This window comes from Alternaria dauci, chromosome 10, assembly GCF_042100115.1.
Source record: "Alternaria dauci strain A2016 chromosome 10, whole genome shotgun sequence".
In the NCBI taxonomy this organism is placed as follows: domain Eukaryota; kingdom Fungi; phylum Ascomycota; class Dothideomycetes; order Pleosporales; family Pleosporaceae; genus Alternaria; species Alternaria dauci.
This window is the reverse complement of record NC_091281.1, coordinates 566,712-581,431: the sequence shown is the minus strand read 5'-3', so window position 1 is coordinate 581,431 and position 14,720 is coordinate 566,712. Positions and strand designations below refer to the sequence as shown.

The window sequence follows — 14,720 nt, the reverse complement described above, 5'->3', positions numbered from 1 at the left end:
TAGGCAGCCGCCCGTGTACAGCAAGAGAGCCCTACAGTAACACCCTCACCATGGTGAAGGCGGGAAGGCAACAGCGAGATGCTTCTAGTGGCACATCATGCACCGGAAGGGCCCAGAAAGGGCACAACTCGGCGACAGCAGCCAGAAAACTAATCGAGATGTATAGTTTGAGATCTAAGACCTTCCGTCTCGTCGGCTACCAACCACTCGAACGACTACAGAAGGATGACAAATGAGATTCGTGGGTGTTCTTACCCGTAAACTGTGCTTCAGCCATACCTCCGCACCAACGAAGAATTACAATTCACATAACAAAGCTCGTAGAAGTGAATATACCCCACCGATGCCGAAAATGATCAAACGCTCCTAAACACCCACCTCAGCCTAGCCCATCAAAGCCTCAGCTCCGACAGAATAGTCTGAGCCATATTCTTGTACTGCCATGTGCCTCCGTCCACTTTCTTAAATTGGATGCCGTGCAGCGTTAACAGCGGAACCTTGACAATCAAGATTTCAAACACAAGACTCATGCTTGAGCCCATGTCGCTCTGCACATGTGTCGATGTTTCGCCCGCGGGCACTGCGCGTCGCGGCCGTCGTTCATCCCGTTCCTCGCTGCCATCCGACTCGTCAGTATTCGTATAGCTCTGATCCGCAGGTGATGGTCGTGATCGCGATTTCGGTGTCTGTGGTGCTCGATTATGCTCCCGGAACTCGTCACGGTCTCTCTCGCCGCCACCCATGAGCCCCCCAAAACTGATTTTCCTCCTGTGACTCCCGCTTGGTGGAGAAGCTGGGGAATCCATCGGCTTGTTCATGTCGATACTGGGCGCATGTCGGCATCTGAAACCACCTTTGACCTCACTCCACTCGACCCCAAGTTGGTCGAGCACCCTAATCAGATCATCCTGGATGACAGGCAGTGGTTTGGTGCTTGTCGTAGAGACGCTGAAAAGACCTTTGAGGAACACAGGCTTCACAGCATCTGGACTTCGACTAGCCTCTGCTTGTGCTTCTGCAAGCTCTGCGTCCGTCTCTTCGGGTACGTTTGCTTCCTTCGCTTGCTCTCGCTTTGCCCTTCGTGCTTGGATGCTTTCTCGCCGCGCATGGCCGAGCGATTTCGTCCGCGACGCCTGCATAGGTCGCGGGCTCGACGAAAGGTCATCGGAAGCAGCATCGTTGGCTGGTCGAACCTTGTGCGCGCTCAGCTCGGATCTATCTGACCCGCTCGTAGGAGGAGGGTTCCCAGGGTCTTCCGAAGATCGTCCACGGCGACTGAGTCGCCTCCGGAGATCAGCCGAGTTGACGCTTGTGGAGCGACCAAGTGCTTTCAGCTTCCGAGTGGCGCTGTTGCCGCTTTCAGGAGGGGAGAGTAGTTCGGGTTGGTTGTTTGCGCTGTTTGTGCTGTCTGGAAGATGCGGGACAGAGCCTTCGTCGCGGCCACGTTGCCTTCGAATGCTGAAGCTTTTTCTTGGTACAGAGGCTGGCGCCGGGGCAGGCTCGGCGGGACTGGAAATTGCAACGGCCGGAGTGGGTGGAGGCATAGGCTCAACGGTCCGGTCTTTGTCATGACTTCGGTACTTTCTGGTACTGAAGCGGCGTAACAGACCGGCAGCAGCACCCTCCTTCTTTGGCTGTTCCGCCTGAACGTGAGGCGGCAGCACTGGGGGTGGATTGTTCAGATCCACTCTTTTCAGACCCTCGGTGAGGTCATCTTCTCCATGTGTCCTTGCTCTTGGTCGCGACCTTCCACCCGTGGGCTTTTCGCCCGCCATCTCGTAGGCAGCTGAATTGGTATACGCTGCTGGTGGTGGTGGAAGATCCGGCATCTTCAATGGCTTCTCGTCTGGCTCCTGAGGCATGGCGTCAGGACCTGGGTTTGCTTCTTGTCGTTCACGGTCTCTCTTCTCCTTGACGAGGAAATAGACTGAGAGAAGAGGACTGTATGCGTTGACCGGGTCCAATCCGCGTTGGATGTCTTCAGACGATGAAGCAGTTAGTTGCTCCCGACTGCCAATGGAAGTGCGTCTTTTGTAGAAGTCGAACATGCCCCTCTTCTTCTCTGCTTCTGGTGTTTGAGCAGTGGCCCTGCGAGCGGCTGTTCGGACGGCGCGTTGGTACTCCTCCGACTGTATGACATTGGTCAACTGTGCGGTGATGTACTCAGTGGTACCAAAATCGAACCCCTGCATCTTCTCGATGATCTCGCTGTCCAGGGGTAGTTGCACGGGTTCTCGATGAGGCAGGTAGTTTTCCGGAGGACTGTTGAATCCCTTGGTAAGCCAGGGATGGCTCATGATCTCCGAGAGAGTCAATCGCTGAGTTGGGTCGGTCTGGAGCATTCTGTGAATCAGATTGCGGCATTCTAGGTACGGTTAGCTTGGCAAGAAAATACTGTCTTTGGTAGCATACCCGCAGATAGCCATGGGGGATAGTCGACATGGCCCTTCTTAATCTTGGCATGGAGCTGGGGCATGCTCTGGTCATCGAACGGCACCTTTCCGCAGACGAGGACGTACAACACAATGCCGAAACTCCAGATGTCAACCTCGGGGCCAGTGTATTGCTTGGCCTGGAGCAGTTCTGGGGCGGCAAAGTACAGACTTCCACAGAAGGTCTTGAGCTGGTTCCGGGGTGAGAACAAGTTACTCAATCCGAAGTCAATGATCTTGATATCGCCCATCTTGCTGATAAGGATGTTCTCGATTTTGAGATCTCGATGCACAATGCTGTTTCTGTGGCAGTAGTCGAGCGCACTGGCAATCTGTCGAGCGAACTTGCGCGCCTGCTTCTCCTTCAAGCGGCCGTGAGAGATGATGTAGTCGAGCATCTGCCCGCCGTTTACGAACTCGAACATCATGTACCAGTGGAAGTTTGTGCGCACCACATCCTTCATGCCGCATATGTAGGGGTGGTTCAGCAGACTGACAATGGCGGCCTCCCTGGCTGTGCGGACTTCTTTGGAGTGGTCGGCTCGTTCGCGGTCGGCAGCGCTCTGGTGCTGGTCTTGGGACTGTCGGGGTACGATCTTGACGGCGGCCTATGGGTGGTTAGCACAAATTCCTGGCTGTCGCCGTGTTCCCGCATGCGCGAGTAAGCATATGCCCCTCCATCTGCCAACAGGGCGACGAGCAGAGATACACACCTGCTCCCCAGTCTCGGTGTTCTTGGCCAGCTTGACCTTGCCCATGCTGCCAGCGCCAATTGTCTTTCCTAGCGCCCATGTTCCTGTGCTGGGCGCGGTGATGGTGGTCCTGCGCTTGTTTACGGCCTGAGGCTGGCCCGGCCTGGCTTCGGCAACTACGCCATTGATGGGCATCGCGGAAGTCGTCGACGCGTCAGACGCATACCGCGAGTGGCTTCGTCTGCTGGGTTCGGCGCGGGCTGGGTCTTCGCTGCGACGTGAGGGCTGCTCCTGGGCAACGTTGCTTTGTTCGTAGTCTCTGCGGGCGACGTTGGGGAGGCCGCTCTGCTGCTGCTGCGGCTGCGGCTGGCGGCTGGGCGCGTGTGCAGAGGGTCGGCTGTGGGTGCTCTGCGAGCGTTGGGGTCTGTCTATGGATCTGCGCGAGGAGGACGAAGTGCGCACGACGGCGGGCGATGATGGAGCGGCGGCCGACATGGTGAATGCTCTCTCTACTACGGTACGCGCAACGCAGGGAGCAGATGCAGGCCTCGATCAGCACAGACGCACAGGGCGTGGAGCGAGCGCAGAAGCGACCACCAGCAAGGCTATCGTGACAGTGTGACGAGATTGCTCTGTCGCTCCTCGGTCGGTAATGCGGCGTAAGTGTCCAACAGGTTAGGGGCCGGTCGACGGTTGTGGTCGCGAAACTTGGCACCGGCGGCGTGTTGGGTATGCCTCTGTCTCGACGTATGCAGGTCCCAGCGCAGCCAGCACCGGGTTACAGCAGGTGAGCAGATGCAGGATCAAGGTCGGAGACTGCATGTATTACGGCCACCGCGAGCAAGTGTGTTGTTTTGTCAATGTCTATTTCTGGCCAGGCCAAACACGATAGCTCCCTCCTTCCACGCCTAGCTCGTCTACCAAAAGCCGCCAGGTTGGGCCGATACGGTGGGGTAGGCATAGCTTCGGGGCCATGCATTCACCCTGGCTTTCAGCCCAGTTACATGCCTGTTCCCTTCATTGTTCAGACAAAGCCAGCATTGCCTCCTGACGGCTTCATCTCCAGAAGATTGGGTTGCCGCGCCGTATCAGGGTCCCTGGCCGTAGCCGCAATACCAGCCATGCTTTTATGCTCATTAGCCTGCTCGACCCAGACGCGGCACGACATCATCGGGGCCCACTCCAGCTCACCAACTCCTTAGTCCACCGGGAGTCGAGTTGACAAGAGCTGAGTAACGTGCGGTGAAAATCATCCATCGCAGACGTTGAGTCTGGTAGAGCTGTGCACTGGCTACTTCGAGGCGCATGCCATTCATGGCTCTTACATACTTCGTGGCTGCATTTCGTTGGGTAGACTGACCTGGCCAATGAGACCGCGCGCGGCTGATTAGTCACCCACAGCCCGCTTGCTCGTGATCGCGCGCTCCGACTTTCCTTCACTAGACTCAAGGGCAAACCAAGTCCATCGATTGCAATAACCAATCCCTGCACTGAAGAAAGTGACTCGCCCCCAACAACCACGGATTACGCGACCCTGTTGCTGCCGTCACAATGGCATACAAGCGGCCTCGCGCGCCTTCTCCGACCAACGCCCACAAGCGCTCCCGCGGTGGACAGACAGCCTACATATCCCTCGGCACCGAGCTCCCTGACGAAGATGGAGACGACGGGGCTTTCGTCCCCGTATGGAAGCAGACTGTAACCGACGAAAAGGGAAGAAGAAGACTCCACGGCGCATTCACTGGAGGTTTCAGTGCAGGGTAAGTTTCCGAGCCACACCTTTCACGAGCATAAGGCTTCTTGACTATGCTAAGATACTTTAATACAGTTGGATCTAAAGAAGGATGGACCCCGAAAACGTTCGTTTCCTCGCGCGCAAACCGCATCAAAGACCAGCCTAACGGTCAAACCCAGCGAGCCGAAGACTTCATGGATGAGGAGGATCTGGCAGCAGCAGCAGAGTCACGCCAGCTGGAGACTGCGCAGACCTTTGCTGGTATAGGCGGAACTGGACGCACAAACGACGATGGACTATTTGGCCTCTTTGTAACCCAGGAGGAGACAATGGGAGTCAAGCTCGCGCAGAAGATGGGCTGGCGACGTGACCAGGGCATTGGTCGCAAAGTGCGCCGGGATGCTGACCTTGGGGATGGAGCATCCGGTTCCAAGGACGACTCAGCTCATTTGTTTGCGCCTCAGGATGCTCAGATCATGACCTTGCCACAAGAAGAGGTCCGTCGCAAAGGCTTGGGATACACGCCAGGAGCCCGCATAGACGTCGTGGAAGAGAACGTTGGAGACATCTCATCCAAGTTCGATCTGCACTATCTTGAAGGACCGAAGAAGGGATCAACTGTAAAGAAGCCTGGGCTGAAGAAGTCTTCTTTCGGTGTTGGCGTGCTCAACGACACCGGTTCAGACGACGAAGACCCGTACGAGCTGGGCCCAAAAATTACATTCAACAAGACCATAGGCAAGGAGAAGAAAGTGAAGAAGCCCAGCAAATTCGCCAAAGCAGGAGCGGGAGAAAAGCTTCTCTTTGTTCCGAAGAAGAGTTCTTCGAAGGCTCTGGTCTCACTCAGCAGGCCGTCTATAGATGGAAGGTCTCCGTTACCTGGTTTCACGTTTGCGACTGGTGCCACAGACATTATAAGCAAACCCAAATATCCTCCGCCGAAGATCCCACCCGGCTGGAAATCTTCCAAGAGCACCACTCCAGCTTCAGAATCGAAAGAGTACCAGTCCGTAGCCGATGCGGCGAAAGCATCAACACTGGATACAAAGGGTCGATCGGCACTCTTGGGCGAGAAGGCTTTGCCCGGAAAGTCCATTTTCGACTTCATACCCAAAGAAGCCCGAGACCGTCTGGCTGCAGTATCCGGTAGAGCCGATCTACCCCAGGGTTTGGGAGAGGCTGCTCCCGAAGGGCATTTGCCTGCAAGCAAAGCCCAACCAAAGGATCTCTGGAGCCTTGTACCCAAGCTCGAGAAGAGCGTGGCAGCCGCAGCATTGGCCAAGGGGGTGACTGGCTGGATGCCGTACGAGGAGGACAAGTCGAAGCGCGCACGCTATGTTAGCTTTTTAGAGTTGAAAGCAGGACTGAAAGAAGATCTGCCAGATCGAAACGATGGCGTGTCAACCACAGACTGGGTCAAGGAACTGCAGGAGTTTGCACATGCTGCAGAGGTGTTCAAGCCTACGACCGGCATCATGGCATCCCGATTCACGTCTTCTTCGTCCTCTACCCTCAACGGAAGTGGTAGTGGAGCATCGACTGACAATCTTCTTCGACAACCAGCCGTCAAGCCAGAGGATCCGGCAGAGCAGGCTGCGAGGCTTGGCATGTATGGTCCAATGACTCGAAGCAGCTTCCCCTTCTATCCGTCGCGACTCTTATGCAAGCGCTTCAATGTCAAGCCGCCGCCGGACATGCCACCTGAGTTCGATGCTGGTGAAAGCCACTTCAAACCTCAGACGGAAGAAGCCGTGTCTAAGTCGGCCATGGAGAAGCTGCAGCATGAGTTCCTGACCAATGGCCCTGCTCTTCAGCGACCTGGCTGGATGGGTCGAACGCCTGAGGCTTCCACTCCTGCTGCTGCTACAGCGCCTCTGGAGGGCGAACATGCGGTTGTGGACGTGGAGAAGAACGATGCTTTGTCCATTGATCGTGCCTCTGAGGATGTTTTCAAAGCCATCTTTGGAGACGATGATGATGACGAGGACTAAACCTGAAGGGCATACCATGCTTTAAAACTATTGCATCGATGCATTATTTACTAGACATCTTTTACTCTAACTGAATGATTACTGATAAGACATGCATGTTAACCCGTCTTTGCCCATCACAAGTGACAAGTCTTGGACATACAGCCTACGAGAGCGTGACCGTTTTTGCAGTCTCGAAGTTGATGTTGAACGTGGTACCTCTGATAGGCGCGGATGCCAGACCCAGGCGAAGGGATGGTGCCTCGGCGTACCGACACGCCGGTGCTCGGAACATGTCTTCAAAACGTCATGCACTTTTTCGCGACACGAGTTTGGCTGACACGATACTACCTCATCATACACTCATATCTACGGCCATTTTCCAGGGCTGTTACGATGATGCGTAGTGCAGCTTTGATACTCTCCATATAGCAATTGAACAACTGACGGCGCGGCAATGTCAGATGGCGGAAAGCGCTCGTCGTCTTACTGTAAGTGCAGAAGGGGCATTCGCCATAATTGCTGCTGCATCGCAAGAACTGGGCAAATGCTAGTTACTAACGAGTCACGCAGTCCACTTCTTCGCCGGACTCAACTCGGGTATTCTATCTGCAGTCCTTCTCCAACCTGCCGACCTCCTCAAGACTCGTGTCCAACAATCGCGCTCGAGCACACTCTATGGAACCATCCAGTCGATAGCCAGCGGACCGAATCCGATACGTCAATTCTGGAGGGGTACACTTCCGAGCACTTTACGGACAGGATTTGGATCTGCCATATACTTCTCAAGTCTCAATGCGTTACGGCATAGAGCGAGTCTGGTCGCAGTGGGGAGCGGGGATACAGCGGCTAGGGGAGCGGAGCACTCGAGCTCTCTACCAAAACTGAGCAATACTGCAAACCTGGCAACTGGTGCCGTTGCGCGGACATGGGCAGGCTTCATCATGATGCCGATTACCGTTCTGAAAGTGCGGTATGAGAGTAATCTGTACTCGTACAACTCGCTCTTCACAGCATCAAAAGATATTTTTCGAACGGAAGGACTCAAGGGGTTCTTTGCTGGCTTTGGCGCAACTGCCGTCCGCGATGCACCATACGCGGGGCTGTACGTTCTGTTCTACGAGCAATCGAAGAGGAAGCTTTCCAGTCTTGCAACCAAGATTGAAGAAACGTCCGGCGCATCCACCAAGCTCTCCTCAAGTACATCGGCAGGCATCAACTTTGTCTCTGGTGTCGCAGCTGCAGGACTGGGAACGACTGTCACGAATCCGTTCGATGCCATCAAGACGCGGATACAGCTTATGCCTGGCCGGTACGTGAATATGATACAAGCAGGCAAGAAGATGCTTGTGGAGGAAGGTGTACGGAGCTTGTTCGATGGACTTGGTATCAGGATTGCGAGGAAGGCAATGAGCAGTGCACTTGCCTGGACCGTGTACGAAGAACTGATTCGACGAGCAGAGAGCTTGAAAGAAGTCGTCGAGGAAAAGATATGATTATGAAGTATACGATATCTGCATGGCTGGCGTTCGCCGGCGCCGAAAGTTGGTTAGATACCTCTCCGCTCACATTGAGTTGTTCAACGAAATGACGATCTGCTGCCAATGTCTTCTGCGGAATGTCTGTATTGTCCAAGTTTGCAAGTTGGGCACCGTCTGCAGCAAACCATATGTTGGGCCATCTAGACTGCCGACTTTGAGTGTTAAGGTGCGGCTGAACATGGACTAGATCTATCGGGGAAGATCTCGGGGCAGCTCTAACCGGAAACGCTCATCCCGGATATATGAGGGCTTTCTCCGATGGGAGGTGGTCACAACACCTCGGTGGGTCGCACGCGAGTGTCACTGTTTCATGAGGCGCTTCTCGTGTCGAACATGTGTATTGGAGCGCGCGAAGAAAAAGAAACAATGCGGACAGCGAACCCGTACAGAGCGCTCATGTCCAACGATTTTTGGAGACAACGGCATTTTTTGGCCGACCAAATTTACCAGGCTGTCACGTTGTTGCGACCCCCGCGGCTGAGAGAGGATAGAGGTGTTAGGCGCCTTGGTTAGTATACTTTTCTGGACGTGCCCCACCAAACCACCACCATCTCGCGCCGCTAGAGACTGAAGGATGCAGAGCAAAGCGGCCGCAAACATGGCACACGACAGTATTACAGCGTCGCAGAGCGGAGCGCAGGTGTGTGTGTGTGTGTGGACAGCAGTCTACACAGACGCCCGCAGATAGACATGCACTACAGGCTGATGTGTGTATGCGTGTTCAGCAGACCCAGCGCATGAGAGACCCCGGCCTCAGCCCTGGCGGCAGCTGCCTGATGACTAGCTGCATCGCGAGCATTTCAGCCCCCAAATGTAGCATGAAGGCGGGTTCTTTCAAATTCCACTGCAGCCGCACTTTTGTGCTGACAATTTCCTGCCTTCTTACGTTACCTGCTGCTTTCTACCGTGTCACATCTGCCACTGTGCCGCCCCTCAGCGTCTCTTCGTCGCCCCGCCCTGCGCTGTCCACGCCGCAACTGAGACCAGACACAAAGGTCTTGAATCGATTGCTCTGTCGTGTGATCTCTTTATCACTGAACGGTACACATACTTTGTTTGATCCTCACTCGACTTCCCAACTCATACGCCCACCATGCCGCTGGCGAACGAGTGGGACAGCTACGAAGAGGACGAGTGGTATTCCAAAACCACAAAGGACCATCTGAACATCCGTCATGTCCGTCCACCAGCACCTAAAACCCCGCCACGGAGAACTCAGGACGATGCACTTCATCGTCCCGACTATGGTCGCCACACGACCGAATATTTGGCCCCGGAAGTGCACTTCACGACCGGTCTCCATAGGACTCGCTCACAAGGTCACGCGCCCGCCCCCAATGTGACAATCTACAACACCAGCCACTTGGACAACGATAGCCGTCCAGTCTTGCGCTCTGAGCAAAAGAGTCAAGAGGCTGTTCCTCGTGGTCGGCTCGAACACAAGATCCCTGGTGCATTTGAGGATCTGGAGGATGAGATCGCTGGGCTGAGGGCAGATCTCAAGAAGGAACACCGTTCGCGCTCTAGGCACGAGTATCATGAGCGCCCACGCTCACCCGAGCCAAACTATGCGGACAAGATCAAGTTGACACTCGCTGAGCAACGTCTCAAGGATCTTGAAGATAAGCTTGAGAGGGAGCGACAGGAGCGGTACCATCATCACTCGCCGGACCGCAGCTACGAGGACAAGATGAAGCTCGCACTCTCGCAACAGCGGCTACGCGACGCCGAGAAAGAGCTCGAGAGGGAAAGACGTCATCACTCACCGGACCATGGCTACGAAGACAAGCTGAACTTGGCACTGTCTCAACAGCGACTCCGAGACGCCGAGAAAGAGCTCGAGAGGGAAAGGCGTCATCACTCACCAGACCACGGCTATGAAGACAAGGTGAACTTGGCACTATCGCAGCAGCGACTCCGAGAAGCTGAAGAGAAACTCGAAAGGGAACGACGAGAGGAGGAAATGGATAGACGGGCAGAACTGGTGAGACGCAGGGTGGAGCTTGACTTCATCCAGGACAGAAGAGAGCACGAGGCAGAAGAGGAAAGAATCAAGAAGGCAGAGGAAAGTATGCGTCGCGAGTGGGAGTTGAAGCGAGAGAGGGAGGAACGAGATCGCGAACGACACGAGATTGAAGAAGAGAAGAAGCGTGCTGCTATCATCGCTGAAAACAGGGCGAAGATGTCTAGGGAGCAAAGGGAGGCCGAAGAACAACGCGACAGGCTTCTGGCTAAACTAGAAAGGGAGCAGAGAGATCAGGAGGACGAGCGCAAGCGCATTCTTGCTGAGAGTAAGATGAAGCAAGCCAGGGAGCAACAGCTGGCTGAGGAACAACGCGATAAGCTCCTAGCCAAGATTGAGAGGGAGCATAGAGAGCAGGAAGACGAACGTAAGCGGATTCTTGCTGAAAGCAAAATAAAGCAGATCAAAGAACAACAGCTAGCCGAGGAACAACGCGAGAAGCTCCTAGCCAAGATCGAGAGGGAGCAAAAAGAACAGGACGATGAACGCAAACGCATACTCGCCGAGGCCAAGTTGAAGCAAGCGAAGGAACAACGAGAGGCCGAAGAACAACGTGACAAGATTCTCGCCGAAATGGAGAAGACCAAGAAGCGAGAGCAAGAAGAACGCCAGCGCATCATTGACGAGAATACAGCCAAACTTGAGAAGGAAGCGCGTGAGCGTGAACTCAAAGAGAAGGCTATGGAAGAAGAGCGCAAGCGCATCATCGCTGAGAACGAAGCCAAGGTAGCTAAGCAGGCACAAGAGGCAAAGGAAGCTCAACAGCGGGCTGTCGAAGAGTATCAGCGAAAGAAGGCTAAAGAAGAGGCCGAAGCTCAAGCAGAGCATGATCGCATCATCTTCGAGTACGAGCGCAAGAAGGTCTTGGATGCCGAAAAGGAAAAGAGGGCACGAGACGAACTCATGATGAAGATTAGACTCGAAGAAGAAGCGAAGAAGCAGAAAGACAAGGAGGAATACGAAGCCTTTCTGCGAAAGCAAAAAGAACAGGAAGAAGAGGACAAGAAGAAGAAGGAGGCACAGGAGAAGGAGCTTGAGGAGACGATGCGCAAGAGGCTCTCTCAATTCGGCTTCCAAGACAACCAGATTCAGGCGCTCGTCAACCCTGAGAGGGAAAGACATCTACAGGCCGGCATGATGCCTAGCCATCCCCTGCATCAGATTGCTCCTCCCCCTCCACCTCCACAGCATCACCATCACCATCAGATCGCCATTGCACCTCCGCCGCCAACATACGCCAAGATCCACAGGAGCCATCTCGATGTCGAGACGCTGCATTACTACGATATTCCATACGAATATGATGTGGTAAGTCTTGACTGACTGACATGACCCAAGATTAAATACTGACATCTGCTGTAGAACCCCGACTACATCATCGTCCTCCGCGAGATGTCCCAACGCGAGACGGACATCCTGTTCGAGCACACTCGTCGTCTTCGCACCAATCATGGTAGCAAGCTGTTTATAGAATCAGAGGGTCGCGATAGCAGGGGCAAGAAGGAGTACGCGTTTGTGAGGAAGAAGTCTAGGTCTCGGTCCAGGAGTGTTGTTGGTGCTCAGTCGTCAAGCAGGACAAATGTCAGCTTGGGGGAGATGTTCTTCAGGTAGGTCGGGATCGGGGAGGGTTGTGGTAGGATGCGTTTCGCTGGTTCATGAGCGTCTGTGTGGTGTTTGACTTTACGATTCTTTCTTTTCTAAGATATACCAATCTTCCCTCTTATCTTTGGTACATGTACATGGGCACTCCGGTTCAGTCTCTTACTCAGCCCTGGATGGGAACTTGGCTTTTTTCAGAAATGTGATGACGAAATATACAATACGTTCTATCCAAGCTGTGTGCAGCGGTGTGTAACATTTTGTGCGTGTTCGTACGTCTCAACGGCATGGAGCTCTTCACCGGTCTTGTGCTACCTCGTTACAGCTCTACAATGATCGGTAAGGACGTATTTTAATTACAAAACTCTCCCCGCTTCAAGCTGTGCAACGCACGTATCAGGAACAGGCTTCCGCCGGCTGCCGTTCCAGGAGTGAGGAGAGAATGGCTGAGCACGTGCTTATTCGTCATGGCTCTGGCTGACATCTGACGCGTGGGGCGACGTTCGGTTCGCATCAGCGATCGAGCCTCGGCTTCTGGTCATCGGGACGTGACGACCAGTCGCCGCAGCTCAACTCTCCGACAATCTCTCTCTCGCATATTTCCTTTCAGGCACGCGTTGATACCCCTTCTGGCTTTTCTTCTTATTTGATTCATCATGGCCGACACGCTTTGCGGGCCGTCCAACGCCCTCCAGAACTTCCAGAAACACACGACCGTCGATCGGACACTGCAACAGGATCGCCTGGTCGGCAAACATTCACCGGCGCAAGTATGTAATCAAATCCGAAGCTTGCACTTGCAACATCTAAACGACAACAGGGCTTCAGATCATCACCGGGACTGAATGCAGGAGCACTAGATTCCGAGTTTGATGCATTTCAAGCCGGTCGACCTGTGCCGGCGCAGGACTTCCAACACTTCGGCCCGCGATTCGCACAACCTCCTCCTCCTCAGTTTGCGCAAGCTCCACAGGCACCCGACTGGGCTGCTGACTTTCAACGCCTGAACGTCAGCAGTCCACCTCCACAGGCCTTCCAGCAGCAGCGGCCGCAGCAGGCGAACGCGGCATCAGCATGGCATCAGGACTTCCTGAGGCAGCAGGCCCCGGTCGCGCAGGCGCCTGCCCTGCAGCAAAATGCATACGGAGGCATGTCGGGATACAGCTTGGGCGGATTCGGTGGACAAGCATACATGCAGACACCGGGTTTCCAGGACGCCCAAGTATCCGAGATTGCGCAAGGAAAGCAGCGCGCGCAAGAGGATGTCTTAGCCTTTGACGAGGCGGCTTTTGAACAAGCTTTTGCGCAGGCGCAACAAGACATGATGGATGTCGCAGAAGCAGACCAAGTACACACACAGCCAGCGCAACAGGCGCTGGACCTAGACCGGCCGGGTGAGATGGATCCTCTTCTTCAACGGATACGAGAAACGCGGCCAGGTGTGTAGTGTCCGTCAAATATGCTACGAGTGCTGACTGTGTCTCTAGCTGTCTACTCTGCCATTCAGGTCTGGAGCGAAACCGGCCTTGGACGAACCGACGAAGCGGTCGCATACCTCGAAGACATGGCGAACATGGAACAGACCGGTACTCTAGTGCAAGATGCAAATGAGGGCAAATGGATTGTCGACTCTCTTCAAAGAATTGTAAACCGCGATGCCCCTCAAGAAGTCAAAACTCGAGCCGAGAAGCTCATCGTAGCAATCAATCAGCGCCTCATGTCGCAATACCCACTAGGCTCACGGGTGGCGATGAGTGAAGAGCAGATATGGCAGGAGCTGGAAGCGGCAGGCTATATGAGCACACCGGAACCGGTAATGCAGCGGATGGAACAGAAACCCGAGGAAGAACAAAAGCAAGAACAGCCCCGCAAGAACGACGATGACGAGATGGCTGCGACAGCAGGGCGACTGCTAGAGCGCGTTGCAGACAATACAAGCGAAAAGTTCCAAAACTCCCAGTTTCTGGGGCTCATGCGTCGTCTACGGGACCGCGAAGTAAGAGTGCAAGAGGACAAGATTGTCGAAGTCGATGGGGCCCAACAGCAGACGGGAAACACCACGTCCACACCACAAGCCAATCTCCACCAACAACCATCATCACAACCCCAACAAGCCCCTTCGACAACGCAAATTCCCCCAATCGATCCCACAATCCTCTCCCACGCAGCCACCGACTTGGAACAACCACTCTACTCGGGCGATGAACCACCACAGTATGCCCACACTCCTCCCCTAGCACCCATCAGTGACGAGTCTCTAATAACTGATGAGATTTCAGAACAATATAGATACTACAACTTTAATGCTACATACCACAACCGCCAGAGGGGAGGAGGAGGAGGAGGAGGAGGAGACTACAACACTGCGGATACCGCGTCACGAACAGGATGAGGATCTGTATCGGAATGAAATACCGGGGAGGGATCCGGTGACGCAGGTTAGGGGTTCTGGATGAAGATAGATACTTTGTGATGGAGTGATGGGCAAGAGGAAATATATGAGGCTTGGCCTAAGGTGCTTGGGCGTTTTGGATGGTTGAATCATTGATGAGGCAATGCATGGGTCAGGTGATTTGCACCTTGGTGCAAGTGCACAAATAGAGCCTGGTTATCATGAGTTTGACTAATATCGCCTGCGTATAGAAGAAAGCATGATTTCTACACACCCGAGCTACGTTCACCCTACTTGTTCAGAAAAGACTTCACTCTTCCTACAATTCACCTAGTA

General features: G+C 54.3%; 4 protein-coding genes across 4 annotated transcripts; 3 read left to right on the top strand and 1 right to left on the bottom strand.

Annotated features, from left to right (window-relative positions):
* Positions 1–161: 161 nt before the first annotated feature.
* On the bottom strand, positions 162–3,969 carry ACET3X_009612 (uncharacterized protein). Its single transcript, XM_069455747.1, has 3 exons — positions 3,146–3,969; positions 2,413–3,040; positions 162–2,365 (listed from the first exon to the last, which is right to left on the bottom strand). Exons 1-3 carry the CDS (start codon positions 3,617–3,619, stop codon positions 393–395), a joined length of 3,075 nt encoding a protein of 1,024 aa, XP_069302445.1. The 5' UTR covers positions 3,620–3,969; the 3' UTR covers positions 162–392.
* Positions 3,970–4,578: 609 nt separating this feature from the next.
* On the top strand, positions 4,579–6,941 carry ACET3X_009611 (uncharacterized protein). The gene is made up of 2 exons (XM_069455746.1): positions 4,579–4,884; positions 4,953–6,941. Exon 2 carries the CDS (start codon positions 5,054–5,056, stop codon positions 6,848–6,850), a length of 1,797 nt encoding a protein of 598 aa, XP_069302444.1. The 5' UTR covers positions 4,579–4,884; positions 4,953–5,053; the 3' UTR covers positions 6,851–6,941.
* A 345-nt stretch (positions 6,942–7,286) lies between these two features.
* Positions 7,287–8,325, top strand: ACET3X_009610 (uncharacterized protein; the record flags this gene model as incomplete). Its single annotated transcript, XM_069455745.1, has 2 exons — positions 7,287–7,320; positions 7,403–8,325. The coding sequence occupies 2 exons, from the start codon at positions 7,287–7,289 to the stop codon at positions 8,323–8,325; spliced, it is 957 nt and encodes a 318-aa protein (XP_069302443.1).
* A 1,138-nt stretch (positions 8,326–9,463) lies between these two features.
* Positions 9,464–14,281, top strand: ACET3X_009609 (uncharacterized protein; the record flags this gene model as incomplete). Its single annotated transcript, XM_069455744.1, has 7 exons — positions 9,464–10,020; positions 10,366–10,661; positions 10,815–11,701; positions 11,756–11,882; positions 12,853–13,431; positions 13,480–14,206; positions 14,272–14,281. 7 exons carry the CDS (start codon positions 9,464–9,466, stop codon positions 14,279–14,281), a joined length of 3,183 nt encoding a protein of 1,060 aa, XP_069302442.1.
* Positions 14,282–14,720: the final 439 nt, after the last annotated feature.

What these genes read in the sequence shown, in the direction of transcription:
- ACET3X_009612 (XM_069455747.1), bottom strand. Translation starts at nt 3,619, where the DNA reads ATGTCGGCCGCCGCTCCATCATCGCCCGCCGTCGTGCGCACTTCGTCC. An exon ending in ACACCGAGACTGGGGAGCAG is followed by an intron (nt 3,041 to 3,145) that starts GTGTGTATCTCT and finishes AACCACCCATAG; the next exon opens with GCCGCCGTCAAGATCGTACC. An exon ending in TCCCCCATGGCTATCTGCGG is followed by an intron (nt 2,366 to 2,412) that starts GTATGCTACCAA and finishes AACCGTACCTAG; the next exon opens with AATGCCGCAATCTGATTCAC.
- ACET3X_009611 (XM_069455746.1), top strand. Translation starts at nt 5,054, where the DNA reads ATGGATGAGGAGGATCTGGCAGCAGCAGCAGAGTCACGCCAGCTGGAG.